The 16,309-nt window shown below is 38.7% G+C and overlaps 1 protein-coding gene across 3 annotated transcripts in view; it reads right to left on the reverse strand.

Moving 5' to 3' along the window:
• Positions 1 to 16,309, reverse strand: part of LOC127417775 (phospholipid-transporting ATPase IA-like) — a 215,299-nt gene that overhangs the window by 140,953 nt on the left and 58,037 nt on the right. For all 3 annotated transcript variants that reach the window (XM_051657995.1, XM_051657994.1, XM_051657993.1), the window contains 2 exons: positions 13,360 to 13,459; positions 3,888 to 3,986 (listed from right to left, as the gene is read on the reverse strand). In XM_051657995.1, coding sequence (XP_051513955.1) covers positions 3,888 to 3,986; positions 13,360 to 13,459 — 199 coding nt within the window. The remainder of the gene's footprint in view (positions 1 to 3,887; positions 3,987 to 13,359; positions 13,460 to 16,309) is intronic.

The raw sequence follows: 16,309 nt of genomic DNA on the forward strand, positions 1-16,309 counted from the left end.
ATACAAGACACACGAATACAGCAAGTACTCAACCATTAGTCATTAAGCTTACACCTCTATAGAAACACTTGTTCAGTGATCAATAAGAATGGGTTTTATTAAGACAGAAGCATGTTTCATTGAAACACTCTGTTCTGATGTGGATTAAAAGAGCTGTTTGATCAGCTCTAATCAAGAATCACTTTGAGACAGAAAATCTCAAAGATTATTAGAACAGAGAATGTGTGTGAACCAGAGAAAGAAAGAAGTGTTGAAGAAACACTGATTAGCCCCTATGGGCTCAGTAAGAGCTCAACATATTCATCTGTGCTCTAGCTTCCAGTGCTCTATGATGAGTTCATTATCCTTTTGGCAAAAACTCCCCAAATGTTTATGTCTCCTTGTCAACTCTGTTTGTCATGAGATGATTGGTTAATACGCCGTTAGGCACTGAGGACATTCAGTAGTGTGAAGGGAGGCTGAATGACTGTAATCCAGCACTACTATGCTTAAAACACTATAGGCTCTACATATATTAATGCTGAACATGTTTGTGCATTGGAGCAACAAAAATCAGTTTGCTTCCAAAACTACACAAAAAGCTCTATTTCCCATTTCATCCTCCACAGCACCTTCGTTTCGATCTTCCTCGCTTCCTCCTTTGCTCCACAGAGCCTGATCTCCATTATTTATGTTGAGGTGAGTTGATGCTTTGATTTTGTTGTATCAAATCCAAGAACCCTGGGGGAAGGGTGACTGCTTGTCTGTTTGTCTGTACTGAACAAGAGAGCAATAGGAGGGAGAATCCTTAATGGTAAAAGAAGGCCTCAAAGGAAAGTGGATACAGCTGTTTGGTTTTGGTGGCATGCACCAAATCCCAGTTAGATTAAGGGAGTATAAACAGACCAGAATTGAGGGCACCGGGGTGCCTTGTGAGACTGACCCCACGTTTGAATATGCATACTTCCCTATGATATAGTATGCCAAAAGCAATTTGTCAACTGAGTGTTATGTCCAAATCTCAGTATTTATAAAACAGATAAGGCGAGAAATACCCACATAATCTACAGTACATCTGGCAAGATTCTGAAGCGCTAGGGTTAGCTAACCCAAACCCTACTATCACATAATGCCTCGGGAGCTGCTGAGATGTCACATTTAAAATGCTGAATAAAAAATAAAAAAAAATAAACAAGAAAAGAACTGTGAATCAGGCGGCTCTTTTCAACTGTACGTGCTATATTATATATATATATATATATATATATATATATATATATATATATATATATATATATATATATATATATATATATATATATACACACACACACACAGAAAAAGTTGTTCCTTGTAGTTAAATTGTACTTGTTTACCAAACAATAGTAAATTATTTTCGCAGTTATTACGATGTCATATATTTGGGTCATGGGACAATACCCAGGTTTGTTGTTGCCCAGGTCAGGTTGAAGTTTGTCTGGTAATGTATTTGTACTACTCACATGCATATTTAAAAGAACAAACTGTACTAACTGCTGAAAAGTACGTTCTTAATAAAAAGCAGTCGCCTTCGTCAGCGATGTCGGATTATGATGCATTATGGATTATGGCTGAGACCACTGGCTTCTTATAGTGCTTTGAAACTCATATGAAAGTGTTCAGTGAGAAAGTAACAACAAAAAAAGCACAGATTAAAAAGCATGATGCAACAGGGGCAAATAGTAAACATCATCATCTAGCAGAGGAAAATCCTAAATCTGATTGCTTAAATTAACCTCCTCAATGAGCCGCATAATTTGATGTATCATTCATGTCTGCAACACAAACATTGTGGGACAGGTTACACACTAAAGTTTAATACTTGGGGTTAGCGATTTGAACACACCACTGACCCCCAAGTATGAACAATGATAATAGTGATGCTTTGCCCTAGCACAACTTCTACACTGCATTCAAATAGCATGATGAAACAGGGGCTAAATTGTGAGCTAAAAAAATAAAAAATAAAAGGCATCTTGATGATGCAAGGAAAAAACTGGCACTCGAAGTTAACAAGCCATGCCTTTTTCTTGCCTTATGGGATACGTCTAAAATTAGAATGCGTCTTTTTCTCAAAGGGAAAAGGGAAGCTAAAGGTTATGTGACCAAGTCCACTCACAGCAGAGCGGAACATGACAGTAGAGTGGTGGATTTACCAATGACCTTCACGTGTAGAGTTAGACTTGACCTCTCAGACCTGCACAACACAACAGAGACCCATATAAAGTGCTGCGTTGGCCATTCTGACCATCATCCAGCTCAATATGATTAGATGTCTGTTCAGAGGGAACCGGGAGAGCAGGGTCTGATTTCAAAGTCACAGCACTATGGTGGATCCACTAGGGTTGGTGGTTTTGTTTTCGGCACACACTCTTATGTAAATGTCTATGTAAAAGGTCCTTGAATTCGTTTGCAAACCAAATGAGGTTAACCTTCCGGTCAGGACGTTAAAAAAAAAAAAAAAAAAAAAAAGTCAATACACTTTTTGGGCTAAAAAAGTGGGATGCATACTGCCGTATATGTGATCTCCAGAGAATGAGAGTGAATTATCAAGAAGTGTAAAAGAGGCAAACCTGAGCGCAGTCTCGGATAATATAACAGCTGTGAAGGGCAAGAGAGAATAAAACCTATGGCAAGCATGATTACACAGCAGCCACTGTGCAAAGCACTGTTCTCTCTCATTACTCGCTCATTAAAAAAAGCATCCTGGCATCATTAAAAAATAATTAAGACACAGTACATTATTAAAAAAGTGAGAGATATTGAGAACCAACAGCATTTGTATTCAGGCTTAATTTAACTTCATAAGAAGACTCCATAAAATTAATCTTGGAGTTTTGTGGCTTTAAGTCCATGTCCATTAGCCTTTAGGCCATTTCTATGCTATTGTACTCCTAAAAATGTACTTTTAGCAGGTATAGACATTTAAAATTTACCCTTTTTTTCCTGTGAGAAAGTCCCTCCACTGATATGTCCTGCCCAGTTTTCCTTTTTCAATGTGAAATATGGAAACACTATCCTCGTCAAGAGATTTCATAGGTTCTTTTAAGATACAGTAACTAGGAAACTAAAGTAGCATTTTTTTCCTGTTGCTCCTATTCAAATCCAAAAGTAACCCAGTAAAATTAAGACATCAATACCTCTAACCTAAAGCCAAAGATTCAACCAGTCATAGACCGGTTAAAAATCATAATTATAATTATAATTTTCTTTATTTATCACACATTATACATTTGCACATATACAGTGAAATTCTTCTTTTTCACATATCCCAGCTAGGCTGGGGTCAGAATGCAGGGTCAGCCATGATACGGCGCCCCTGGAGCAGATAGGGTCAAGGGCCTTGCTCAAGGGCCCAACAGTGGCATCTTGGCGGTGCTGGGGCTTGAACCCCCGACCTTCTGATCAGTAACCCAGAGCCTTAACCGCTGAGCCACCACTGCCCCCCAAATCTGATGATACTTTACCTACAACAGCAACCAGATAAGGTACAATGCCTATGTCAGTGGTCAATATATGCAGAGACACAACTGGATTACTCCCAGAAGGAATACATTTGCATAGCATTAAAAAGGCTCATGCTCTTCAAATTGATCTTGGTCAATATATGTGCCTGGTAAACAATTGATTCTTTGCCAGTCAATCTGACACTGATCCAGCATTAATCATCCAAGTGGTGTCCAGTACCGATTTGAGCATTTCTGTTTTATGTATAATGCAGAAAATCTTAAAGCAAACACTTACCCTACTTTGTAAAATAACACCATAACATTATAATATAACAAATGATTTATGTTAGTATGTGTGTTTGTATATTTGCATTTATTCATCTTGCTAATACAAAATGAATGTTTTGAATACGTCCTCACCAGGTCCTCTATAACCTCCTTCACTGCAGCCACCACCAGGATGAAGATTAACGGCACCAGTGTTGTCCATCGACCCGTCGGTGACACATCAGGGATTTGCTGGGAAAAAAAGAAAGAAAAGAAGAACTGGAAACACAGCCATGTGGATCTCAATAGTTTCCGGTTAATCACTATCTCCAAACTTAAAATCAAAACATGGACACACGTGGTACGCAAGGCCCTTAGAGGTCACCTACAGGTCAGTCATACACAAGCCACATACAGAAACAAATCTACACCCTGTTGAGAGTAAAATTTATGACTTCAGGAGAAACACTCAGTGTTTGACAAACTGTTCTCGTTTTGTTGCCCAGGAATCATAACTGTGCCGAGGACGGAAACCTGAGGGTCACCCTCTCTAGCATCACTAGCGGTATATGTATACATCATCAGGAGGTCAGAAAAGCAAACCAAGGGAATGACTATATCCATCAGAGAGTTAGTGGCAGGGAAGGGGCTGGATGCAGTCAGCCTGATAAATGGAATATCTGTCTTCTATGCTGAAAAGATGAACTTAGCCCGGTATGAATGTCCTTGCCGGTCCTGTGAATTCTGTGGATACTGGTGACAATCAATGCTGGTCTTTTCAGCAGTGTTCAACAGATGCATACTGATGTGTGTCCATACTACAGTTGGACAGGTCCCACACGCTTCTATATTATTCAATCTACCTGAATTTCTGTCCTGATTTTGGCAAAGCTCACATAGTCTGATCGTCTTTGGAATATGTCCCAATTAGATAAAGTATCAGTGCTGTGACGGGTTAAGGGAGAAGTCAACAATGCAGAGACATACAATAGGAAACATGAAACGGACTCCGTTTAACCTGATGCCGACACACTTTCCCCTCAGCCTTACATATCACTTAAACAGGTGTACGTTCAGAACAAAACCACAGTGGAAGTCACATAGAAATATATATATATATATATACACAGGTGCATCTCAATAAATTAGAATGTCGTGGAAAAGTTAATTTATTTCAGTAATTCAACTCAAATTGTGAAACTTGTGTATTAAATAAATTCAATGCACACAGACTGAAGTAGTTTAAGTCTTTGGTTCTTTTAATTGTGATGATTTTGGCTCACATTTAACAAAAACCCACCAATTCACTATTTCAAAAAATTAGAATACATCATAAGACCAATAAAAAAAACATTTTTAGTGAATTGTTGGCCTTCTGGAAATTATGTTCATTTACTGTATATGTACTCAATACTTGGTAGGGGCTCCTTTTGCTTTAATTACTGCCTCAATTCGGCGTGGCATGGAGGTGATCAGTTTGTGGCACTGCTGAGGTGGTATGGAAGCCCAGGTTTCTTTGACAGTGGCCTTCAGCTCATCTGCATTTTTTGGTCTCTTGTTTCTCAGTTTCCTCTTGACAATACCCCATAGATTCTCTATGGGGTTCAGGTCTGGTGAGTTTGCTGGCCAGTCAAGCACACCAACACCATGGTCATTTAACCAACTTTTGGTGCTTTTGGCAGTGTGGGCAGGTGCCAAATCCTGCTGGAAAATGAAATCAGCATCTTTAAAAAGCTGGTCAGCAGAAGGAAGCATGAAGTGCTCCAAAATTTCTTGGTAAACGGGTGCAGTGACTTTGGTTTTCAAAATACACAATGGACCAACACCAGCAGATGACACTGCACCCCAAATCATCACAGACTGTGGAAACTTAACACTGGACTTCAAGCAACTTGGGCTATGAGCTTCTCCACCCTTCCTCCAGACTCTAGGACCTTGGTTTCCAAATTAAATACAAAACTTGCTCTCATCTGAAAAGAGGACTTTGGACCACTGGGCAACAGTCCAGTTCTTCTTCTCCTTAGCCCAGGTAAGACGCCAGGAGTGGCATAACAAGAGGAATACGACAACTGTAGCCAAATTCCTTGACACTTCTGTGTGTGGTGGCTCTTGATGCCTTGACCCCAGCCTCAGTCCATTCCTTGTGAAGTTCACCCAAATTCTTGAATCGATTTTGCTTGACAATCATAAGGCTGCGGTTCTCTCGGTTGGTTGTGCATCTTTTTCTTCCACACTTTTTCCTTCCACTCAACTTTCTGTTAACATGCTTGGATACAGCACTCTGTGAACAGCCAGCTTCTTTGGCAATGAATGTTTGTGGCTTACCCTCCTTGTGAAGGGTGTCAATGATTGTCTTCTGGACAACTTTCAGATCAGCAGTCTTCCCCATGATTGTGTAGCCTAGTGAACCAAACTGAGAGACCATTTTGAAGGCTCAGGAAACCTTTGAAGGTGTTTTGAGTTGATTAGCTGATTGGCATGTCACCATATTCTAATTTTTTGAGATAGTGAATTGGTGGGTTTTTGTTAAATGTGAGCCAAAATCATCACAATTAAAAGAACCAAAGACTTAAACTACTTCTGTCTGTGTGCATTGAATTATATATATATATATATATATATATATATATTTTTTTTTCTTCCCAATGCGCTCTAAGTCCTCATGGTGGCGTAGTGACTCGCCATTAGAGTTGCTAAGATTAGCCACATTCCCACTAGTATGCCAGGGCCAGTTGCGTTCCCACTGTCACTTCATGGGCTACATTGAGCCTCCTCTGGGCCAACAGACAAGTGCCTTTGGCCAACTGACTACCCTTGGTCCAGAGAAGGCCAGCTGGGGATTGAGGTGGGGTCAAAGTCAAAGGCGGAGTTTAGCTGAGTCAGGTCAGAGGGTCAGCAACAAGATACTAATTTCTCACTTTTTCATCTTTAGCTCCAAGCTAACCTCAGAGTATGGAGAAGCATCAGTACTGGTCAGTAGAAGAAATCAGGGTTCTTCTGAATGTTTGGGCTGATTCATCAGATCAACGGTGTCTGCTGAAATGAAGACGTGATTAAGTATATTATCACTGAACTTGCAAAGTTGTGTATCCGGCTTACAACGGTACAGGCTCGGTAAAAAAATAAAATAAATAAATAAGGTCGCAGTACAAATCTGTTAAGTCGCACAATAAACAAATTGATACATTTCAGTGAATTTGTCCTAACTGTCAATTTCAGTAAATTGATTCAAAGATTTATTTGTGTCATCACACAAAACTGTTCACTCTCAGTACACTAAAATGTTTTATTAAAACATATGTAGGTAAAACAAATGCTGTTTATTTCCATGTATTATTATACTTCATCGAGCATAACCTTCAACAGCACTTTGCGTGATGGAAGTGCTGCACCACTGCTGAATTATGAGCGCCGCTGTTGGGATTTCACATGGTTCATTTAATATTCTTGACGCAACATAACGCTTGCCAGTCCCAGTCAGCTGTGCGCTTTGTACACTGCGAAAGAGACCCCACCACACACACACACTAATACACGCACTTACAATGACGTCACCGCATAACACGTGTCAAACTGGCTTCATTTCAAGTGGCCCACGAGCTCATTTCTGAAATGTAGGATGGCAGGGGATCGCAGCATTTCACTGAACAATCAGTTAGTGCTTTCCCCTGTCATCTGTATGTTTTGGAGCGAATGAAACAGCGCTACACGGGTCAGTTATCAACACGGCTTAATCATGGATAAAGCAGCGCGAGGGCAGAGCAGGTGTGGTAATTCGCAGACTGGTCTGAACCGAACAGACTATTTTAAATGCGCTTGTGAACCAGTAAGATGCACGGCGGGGATTGCAAAACTCATTTGTATAAGGTACAGAATTGTCTGTTGCAAAACTCTTATGTCTCGGTGATGAAACTAGTTTAAAACAAACAGCCCCCACATTCAAAACAGCACTTAAACGTCAATTAGAAGGCTTTTCAATTCACAGAGCACAACACTTACAAAAATGTACCAAGAATTTACTGTAGTAACACTGCTGTACTGTATTAACTATGGTAGTTGTGGCAGAAAAACTTTCTAAATGTATTTAGACTGCAGTTTTTTCATTACAAAAATGCCATAGTTCTTTATATAGACACCACAGTTACTAACCATGGTTGCGAGTAGTGGTCGACCGATGCCGGTATCCAGAGAGCAGGGTGGCCGATAGGCCGATATATCACAATTTAATATAGTCAATAACAAAAATATTAAATTGCAAAAAAAAAAAAAAAAAAAAAAAAAAACTTATTTAGCACTATACTCAATTTCACACAAAAGAATAAATAAAAAAATATTGCATTTTAAAATGGTAGATGGCAGTTTCTTCTGTTTTCTGTTTAGTCATCAAATTTTAGTAATTTATTTGCACATGAAGAAATTGTTAATATACTAGGGAGGAAATAACAGTACACACAGTAGTCCAGCAACCATGGATGGCATGTCCACATTAGCAAATCACATTTTCTCAAGAAATACAGAATCAAATAAATTGTACATACAGTACATAGAGAATAAGACATTTACTTATAGCACACGTGAAGCACTTTTACCTTGAAGTTGCACCAGAGACTATTTAGCAGAGACGGGCCACTTCTATTAAAATTAATGGGAGAAATTATGAATGAACGTTGAATGAATGAGTCCCGCCTTACAGGTAAAAGAGCCAATCACCTTTTATATACAGACATCTCTTGTGAATCAACTCGAGAACTTGCATGCGCATTAGCTATAAAAGCTGGGAAAATTGCTTTTTTTTTTCTCGTGTAATCTGAGGTAAAGCAGCACCATTGATGATACCAGTGTTGCCAGATTTTACTGCTGATTTGAAATATGTTCTTTGATCGTAATCTTTACCAACCGTTTTGGAGATTTTGGTCTTTCCCCATTCAAGTATAGGAGCTGCACTGGCATGACTGGAAATAGCCTCCCGAGAGCAATCCAAACTGGGCCGACAGTGGACTGACTTGCTAGACTTGACTGACTGACTAGGTTGCACTCACACGCTTGTGCGGATCTAGCACAAGCAGCAATCTCCTGACAGTTTAAATGGCCTGGATCTCCTGCTTGGATTGTCATAGTCTGACTGTCATGATTTGTGAATGAGAGGAACTTTTGATCCTTAAGTTTTGATTCTGGCTGATGGAATACGCACTTCAGAGGAAGATTTTAGATGAGCACTCAAAAAACACTGGATTTTCGTGAGGTTCGTGAATTACATCTGTTTAAACAAGATATCTGCATATTTGCAAATGGTATATAATAGAGGTTTTGTTGATATTTGACTTTTATCATTACAAAAGAAAGTTAAAGTGACCGGGAACTGCTGAGGAGAGACTGTTAGAATACATGCTACATAGAAAGATTTATGAGCATTCCACAGGATGATGGATCTGCTCAGGTTATGTGAAGTTTGTGTATTACATCTGTTTAAACAGATATGTACATATTAGCAGACGGTATATGATAATGGTTTTATTGATATTTGCCTTTTATCATTAAACAAGACAGTTAAAAGTTACAGGGAACTGTTGAGGAGAGAGAGGGAGAATGAAACAGGCATCTGATATGCAGACCGTTTAAATGACACTGTGTTGCACACCGGTCTATTACTGTAGTAACACAATGGCACGTAACAACAAAACGAACTGTGACTGGTCGTTTACATGTCTCAGTCACTTCACATGCAAGCAGGCGATTTTCTGCGCCTTCAAGAAAAAAAAAAAAAAAAAAAAAAGCCAATGCCGATAATTAATAAAGTCAGAATACTGACCGATTTATCGGCCTCGGCGATATATTGGTCGACCACTAGTAGTGAGGAGCCATGCATGGTTTTACATGGTTACCATGAACTATTACAAATATAATTCATAATTATGAACCAAGCTATTAGTTTTCATTCTGTGTAAAATCTGTACTCTTGTAATGCTCTCTGATTGTAGGAAAATGTACGTTGTACTGTTTGCCTTCAGAAATTCCAAGACATGGCTGTAGTTTAATTATTAGGAGCCTGATGAAAGGGATCTGTAAAGACCCAACTTAGTCACACTGTCTGAATATTTCAATTTGGCCAATAAAAATTAGGTGTTAATTTTTTCCACAGATGTTACTGTTGTTAATATCATAATTTTCATCTGCATCCCAACCTCAAAATGAATGCTGTACTGTCAAATGTGCATTTCAAAGCACATAACATGTAATAATATTTGAATGGGTGCTACCAAAGCAGGTGCTGGTGCCACATTTTCAACAGGCCCTTTGAGGGCACAAATAAACCCTGATGTGGCCAGCAAGGTTAAGATTTTTTTCGATATTTCAGACACATTCAGCGACAAACAGCGATAACTCCTAAACGGCTTAGCAAATACTTTCCAAAATAGCATTACTGTAAAATGTGGAAAGCTAATAATATTCCACAAGCTTGTTTTCATTTTTTTCACTCGATATTATGAGCATTGGCCTACAAAAGCCGTCGCAATGTGTGTAACCCTCTTGGCGTAGCGGTAAGTAAGGGACTATGGAGAGTGCAATTTTCCTTTCTTTTTTTTTTTTTTTTTTAAAAGCTTGGTGTGTGAACTGCATGTCCAATATAAACCTTTATGTAATAGCTTTTTTTGTTGTTGAAGGACATAGAGGCACGAAACCAATGTCATTCAATAAAGGAGAGTGGGCAACTTTAACAACCTTTCATTTTACCCCTAGTGGTCGAATAGAGAATTGCATGTCCAAAATTAACCTTTTTGTACTCACTTTTTTTGTTGAAGGACATAGAGGCACGAAACCAATGTCATTCAATAGAGGAGGACAGTGCGCAACTTTCATAACCTTTCATTTTACCCCTACTGGCTGAATAGGGAACCGCATGTCCAAAATTAACCTTTTTGTGTAAAATGAAAGGTTGTGAAAGTTGCCCACTGTCCTCTTCTACTGAATGACACTGGTTTCGTGTCTCTATCTCCTTTAACAAAAAACAAAAACAAAAAGTTAATTTTGGACATGCAATTGCCTATTCAACTAATAGGGGTAAAATGAAAGGTTGTGAAATTTGCTCACTGTCCTCCTGTATTGAATGACACTGGTTTCGTGCCTCTATGTCCTTCAACAAAAAAGCTATTACAAAAAAACAAAGGAAAATTGCACTCTCCACGGTCCCTTACTTACAGCTACACCAAGAGGAACTCTTCCCGGGTTAACTCGCATTGCGACGGCTTTTGCAGGCCAAAGCTCATAATATCGAGTGAAAATAATGAAAACAAGCTTGTGGAATATTATTAGCTTTCCACGTTTTACAGTAATACTATTTAGGAAAGTACTTAGAAAGAGTTATTACTGTTTATCGCTACATGTGTCTGGAATATCGAAAAACAAAACTCTTAACCTCGCTGATGTGGCCAAGGCTGAAATTGAGTTTGACACCCCATTTTAATCTATTCTTCGACCACCACGTTAATATGGGTCCTGCGTTGCAGGTTTGTGGCTGCGCGCACAACAGCACCGCTGCTGAAAAAAATCCTAGGGTACACACTGAAGTGAGTGGTTTTGATGAAACTGCATCCATAAAGATCAGATGGTTGCCTTGGCCAACTTGTTGCCACAGTAAACCTGTCCCTGCGGTTTTTCTCAACAGGGTGCCTGTATATTCAAGGTCACTGCATTGACAGCAAATTAATGAAGATACACAGAACATGCACTCCAAAGCCACCCGACTCCCTCCTTGTTCCTTTCTTCTTTCTCAGAGTTTATCTTCTTTCTTCAACTGTCTTTCCCCCAGCTTATCATTTCAGCCAGGCCAAAACAGAGGCATTAATTTAATGTGTAGTGCATTCGCAGGGGCGCGCCGGGTTGCTCAGTTGTGGATTCATTGTCCCTTCTATCTCTGAAAGTACAGCACATTTACAGCACTCTGGAGCTCTCAATGACTGCACTGTCTGGCAATTACACAGATGCTAAAGCAGTGGATGTAAAATCTGTAAATGTTTACAAGCAACATACATTTACTGCCTTCACAAAAAGTGGTGCTCATGTGGGAGATGCAAGTTCGAGTCTGACTTGCACTGATGTCCTGTTCCCCCTTCTTCTCCCAACTCGATCCCTGCCCTCTCTCTAAATGGTTGATTTCAAGAAAAATGGCAAAAGGCCAAAAACAGAATTAAGACTATTATAAAGTGTTTTTTTTTTTTTTTTCTCCCCTTTTCTCCCCAATTTGGAATGCCCAATTCCCAATGCACTCTAAGTCCTCCTGGTGGCGTAGTGACTCGCCTCAATCTGGGTGGCGGAGGACGAATCTCAGTTGCCTCCATATCCGAAACGTCAATCCGCGCATCTTATCACGTGGCTTGTTGAGCACGTTACCGCGGAGTCATAGCGCGTGTGGAGGCTTCACACTATTGTCCGCGGCATCCACGCACAACTCACCACGCGCCCCACTGAGAGCTAGAACCACTTTATAGCGACCACGAGGAGGTTACCCCATGTGACTCTACCCTCCCTAGCAACCGGGACAATTTGGTTGCTTAGGAGATCTGGCTGGAGTCACTCAGCACGCCCTGGATTCGAACTCGTGACTCCAGGTGTGGTAGTCAGCGTCTTTACTTGCTGAGCTACCCAGGCCCCACAATGGTTTAAAGTAAGGCCAGAAACAAATTCTGCAGAAACCCACTGCAAGCATGTGCAACACATTTAAAAAAAATATTTTTTTGCTTACTAGGGATGCAACTGTTTCACTGTATACCTTGGTTTTAAAATGGTTCTCATACCATTGACATCTCATTAACGGTATTGCATGAATATAAAGTCAGTTACTGTACGTTTCTGTACTTTTAAAGAATCTAAATCAGTTCAAATGAGAAAGAATTGGCTACATTTACACAGTATCATATAAACTTGAAGTGATAAACTCAATCTCTAAATTGTAACTTCCTCATTTTGCATTCAATTAGAATAGGTATATAAAAGAATTTAGCAATATTGTTTAGAAAAAGAATCAGCTTTAGCTAAAGAAATTAATATAATGCAATAAACAGGTCTTTGTAGGCCTTCTGCATGTTGAAATTAACATACATGCATAACCTACATGTATGTGTCTTTTTTAATGATAGTGACCACTTATATTATGTGTTACAGTTATTTTTGTTATTATATTCTAGTAAAACCTGTTTCATCACTGAATAACATTCACATTTTTACTTGGGCTATTTGATATAGGCTTTATCTAATTTCTGAAACGTACCCAACTCAGACTTTCTCACTTACCCACTTACCGAAAACACAATCTCCACCCCTAAACATAAAGCAGATTTTATACTTCTCATTTAGGGTTATTTTGGTAACATTGGTCCTTTACGGTCCTCTCTTCTTTTAAGACACAAAATAAAATGGTAAAAAGTACAAAAGTCCTTACTGCTCAAAGTAACTGTCTAGAAAGGAGATCATAGAGTGCAATCTAAGGCTCTTCAATCAGTCAAGTAATTCTGTGCACAGAGGGTCAGGGAATCCTCAGACAGATGTTTATCTGTGATTGTAAGAGCTGACAGTCATAATCTCTCAGGCCTGTCATCAATACTCTTGCCCTAGAGAGTTGGAGTCTTACCTGCAGCAGTGCGATGAAGAGGAAGAAGGAGTTGGCCGCTCTTCTGAATTGAGAGTACAAGAACCGAGGCAGGAACGTAAGCACATTGTACTTTGCAGTGCTGGATGAGAGAAAGGAGCAAAGATGGGGGGGGGGAAAAGATAAAGAGGGAAAAATAGACTTGGTTTTAGTTCAGTGTTTAACAGCCCAATGACCACAACAACAAACCACAAGACATCTGCAGACTGGGCTGATATGTTACCCATTCACTTCTTGCAGTTTTTAGTTTTAGTTAGTCATTATTGTGTCATAAAAGGTGATATCAAATGGAAGCCTGCTGGCATAACAACCAGCACCAGCACAAAACACACTTCCTCTCTGCGGCCCCACCCATTACTGAACCCCAGACCCAACAGCCTCAGCAGCAGCCCGAGACATGATCACAAACACACAGTGAGTGATGGAGTGAGCTAGATAATGACCATAAAGAACAACTAAGTTTGAGACAGAGAGAGAGAGAGAGGAGGGCGAGTGTAAGTGAGCTATAGTTGGAGATTGCCAGAGCCTCCATCTCTCAGACTCCTGACTGATTTACGCTCACATTAGGGCCAAGAGAGCGAGACCACTTTAGACTGAGATTAATGCCCCACTCTGAACCCTGACACCTGCCTCTTTATCCTCCCACAAACCAAAAGAACAGCACAACAACAAAAAAACTCTAATTTCATATTAGGGGTTTAACGATTCACTCATCGGTTCACGATACCGAACTCACAGTTTAGTTCACGATTCATTAAACTAAGCATAAATCAAGAAAAGTTAAGATTTAAAGTTTCTTTTATTATTACTACTACCTTAAATACATATGCAAAACAGCTCCTTTCCCTTAAAATTTAGCTAAAAGTTCTGTTCTTAAAAATGCTACATGATCCTTTAGAGATGTACTGGGACTAAAAATCAGCCCAGAATAGGCAATGGTGACACCAAATGGAAATATTAATAATTCTGCTTGCTGAAAATTCAGAATAATGTTAGATACAAATGCTGCTTACACACTGTCACACTGATTACATACATTTAAAATATTTTAAATTAAAATAGCATTTTTCTCAAATTATTTGGTCTCTGATTAAATCTAAATATTTGAAAAAATACATACTTAACAGAAGTGCATGCTTATCCAGTTCAATCCTAATAATTTACTGATGAAATCAAATAAGACATGACATATGACATTAGGGTTATATTCCCCCATAGCATTACTACACATAATATTCAGCATTACACAGTATAGAGTAGATTAATATGGCACTATCATTAAACCTGTGCAGTCAAAGTAGATCACTCTTGTGCTTCAAACAGACATTCAATCCCTCGTGCTGAAAAAGCATGTCTCTCTCATTGCTCCTAGTTTCAGTTTTCTCAGTTTAAGCTGAACTCATCGTACAACATAACTCATCGTATTTTACATCTCCTTGTGTGCAATGAAGTGATTTCCATTTATATGCCCATGTTACGTTGTCTTAGGACATCATGTGTATTGGATAGAACAGACACTAAAATAATTTAAAAAAATATTTAAAGAAACGTCCCATCATCACATTTTTGTATCGTGCCAGGATAAACCATTACACCCCTACTTAATATCACTATTATCATCATCATTTATGATATTTTTTATGTTATCATCACACATGCCAACATTGTAATTACATATGTGATTATATTTATGTCTATTAATATATTAGGGCTGTCAATCGATTAAAATTTTTAACTGAATTAATTACGACATGGCAATTAATCGAATTAATTGCACTTAAATCGCATACGTCATTATATATTATAATTCAAATATTTATAAATATAATACGGATTCAAATTCAGTTTTAAATAAATTGCATTATTGTGGCAGATGAATAAAGCATTGCTAGATAGATGCAAAAAGCGGCTTAAGAACTCAATATATTGTTTGTTTTATTCTCATTTCATTGAACAAGAGTTGACGGCAATCTGTTTTGCATTGAGTTCGTCACTGTGTTCAGTTCTCACAGTATGCGTTCTTGCATTCTGTCTGCATTATTTTTAATTGTCGCTCGATGTACATGTGCATCAGACAGACATGTCTGGAGCATCTCACTGGTATTTAGCGTCATTAACACTGCATTTGTAGGATGCTGCGTCAAGTTAAAAGTAGTGAAAAGATTCACGTCTCAAGATTCCTGTTTTCTGTTGTGCTTCCTCCTAAGTGAGCGGTTCTCATTCAGTGGCAGCACTGCTTGTGAGGTTTGTTGAGGCGCGCTGCCACCTATTGACACGTCTCTTAAAAAACAGATGTACTTCAAGCTTGAATTGCTTGTATGGAAGGAAAATCTTTTATTGCGGAATTTACGTTCATGGCAGGGGGCAAGATTATTTGCGATTAAATGCTAATTAAAAAAATTATGCTTTTTTTTTATATATAAATTAATGCATTAAATTGACAGCCCTAATGTATGCTTGGGCCAGCGAGGCCAAATGACAGTGACAGTGCGTGCTTTATGACTGCGTATGCTCTAAGACCGCTAGCAGTTATTCAAAATTCTGAAAAAATTACTGTCTTGGTGATGTATTAATGTAAACACTGTCAGTTATGTCTCAAGTGCACGTAATTGGCGAAAAAAAAAAAAAAGAAGATTTGTATCAAAATATCGGACTTGAGGTATAAATCCAGTCAAATCTTTGTTAATATTAACCAAACAACAATAACAAGAAAACTAAATGCTGTTCTTGGCTGAATAACTTTAGTACCTTTAAAAAGTATTAATAAATTATAATCATACAGAGATAGCCAGTAATTTTAATTTTAAGGTTACATTTCATTACTTTTTCAATTTCTGAATGTTTACTTGAATGCATTTTTTTGCTGTAAAAAATTAAGCACTGTTTTCTTGATTTGTATCTTAGATCTATTGTTTTTACTTGTTCTATTACT

This window comes from Myxocyprinus asiaticus, chromosome 27, assembly GCF_019703515.2.
Source record: "Myxocyprinus asiaticus isolate MX2 ecotype Aquarium Trade chromosome 27, UBuf_Myxa_2, whole genome shotgun sequence".
Taxonomy (NCBI): Eukaryota; Metazoa; Chordata; class Actinopteri; order Cypriniformes; family Catostomidae; genus Myxocyprinus; species Myxocyprinus asiaticus.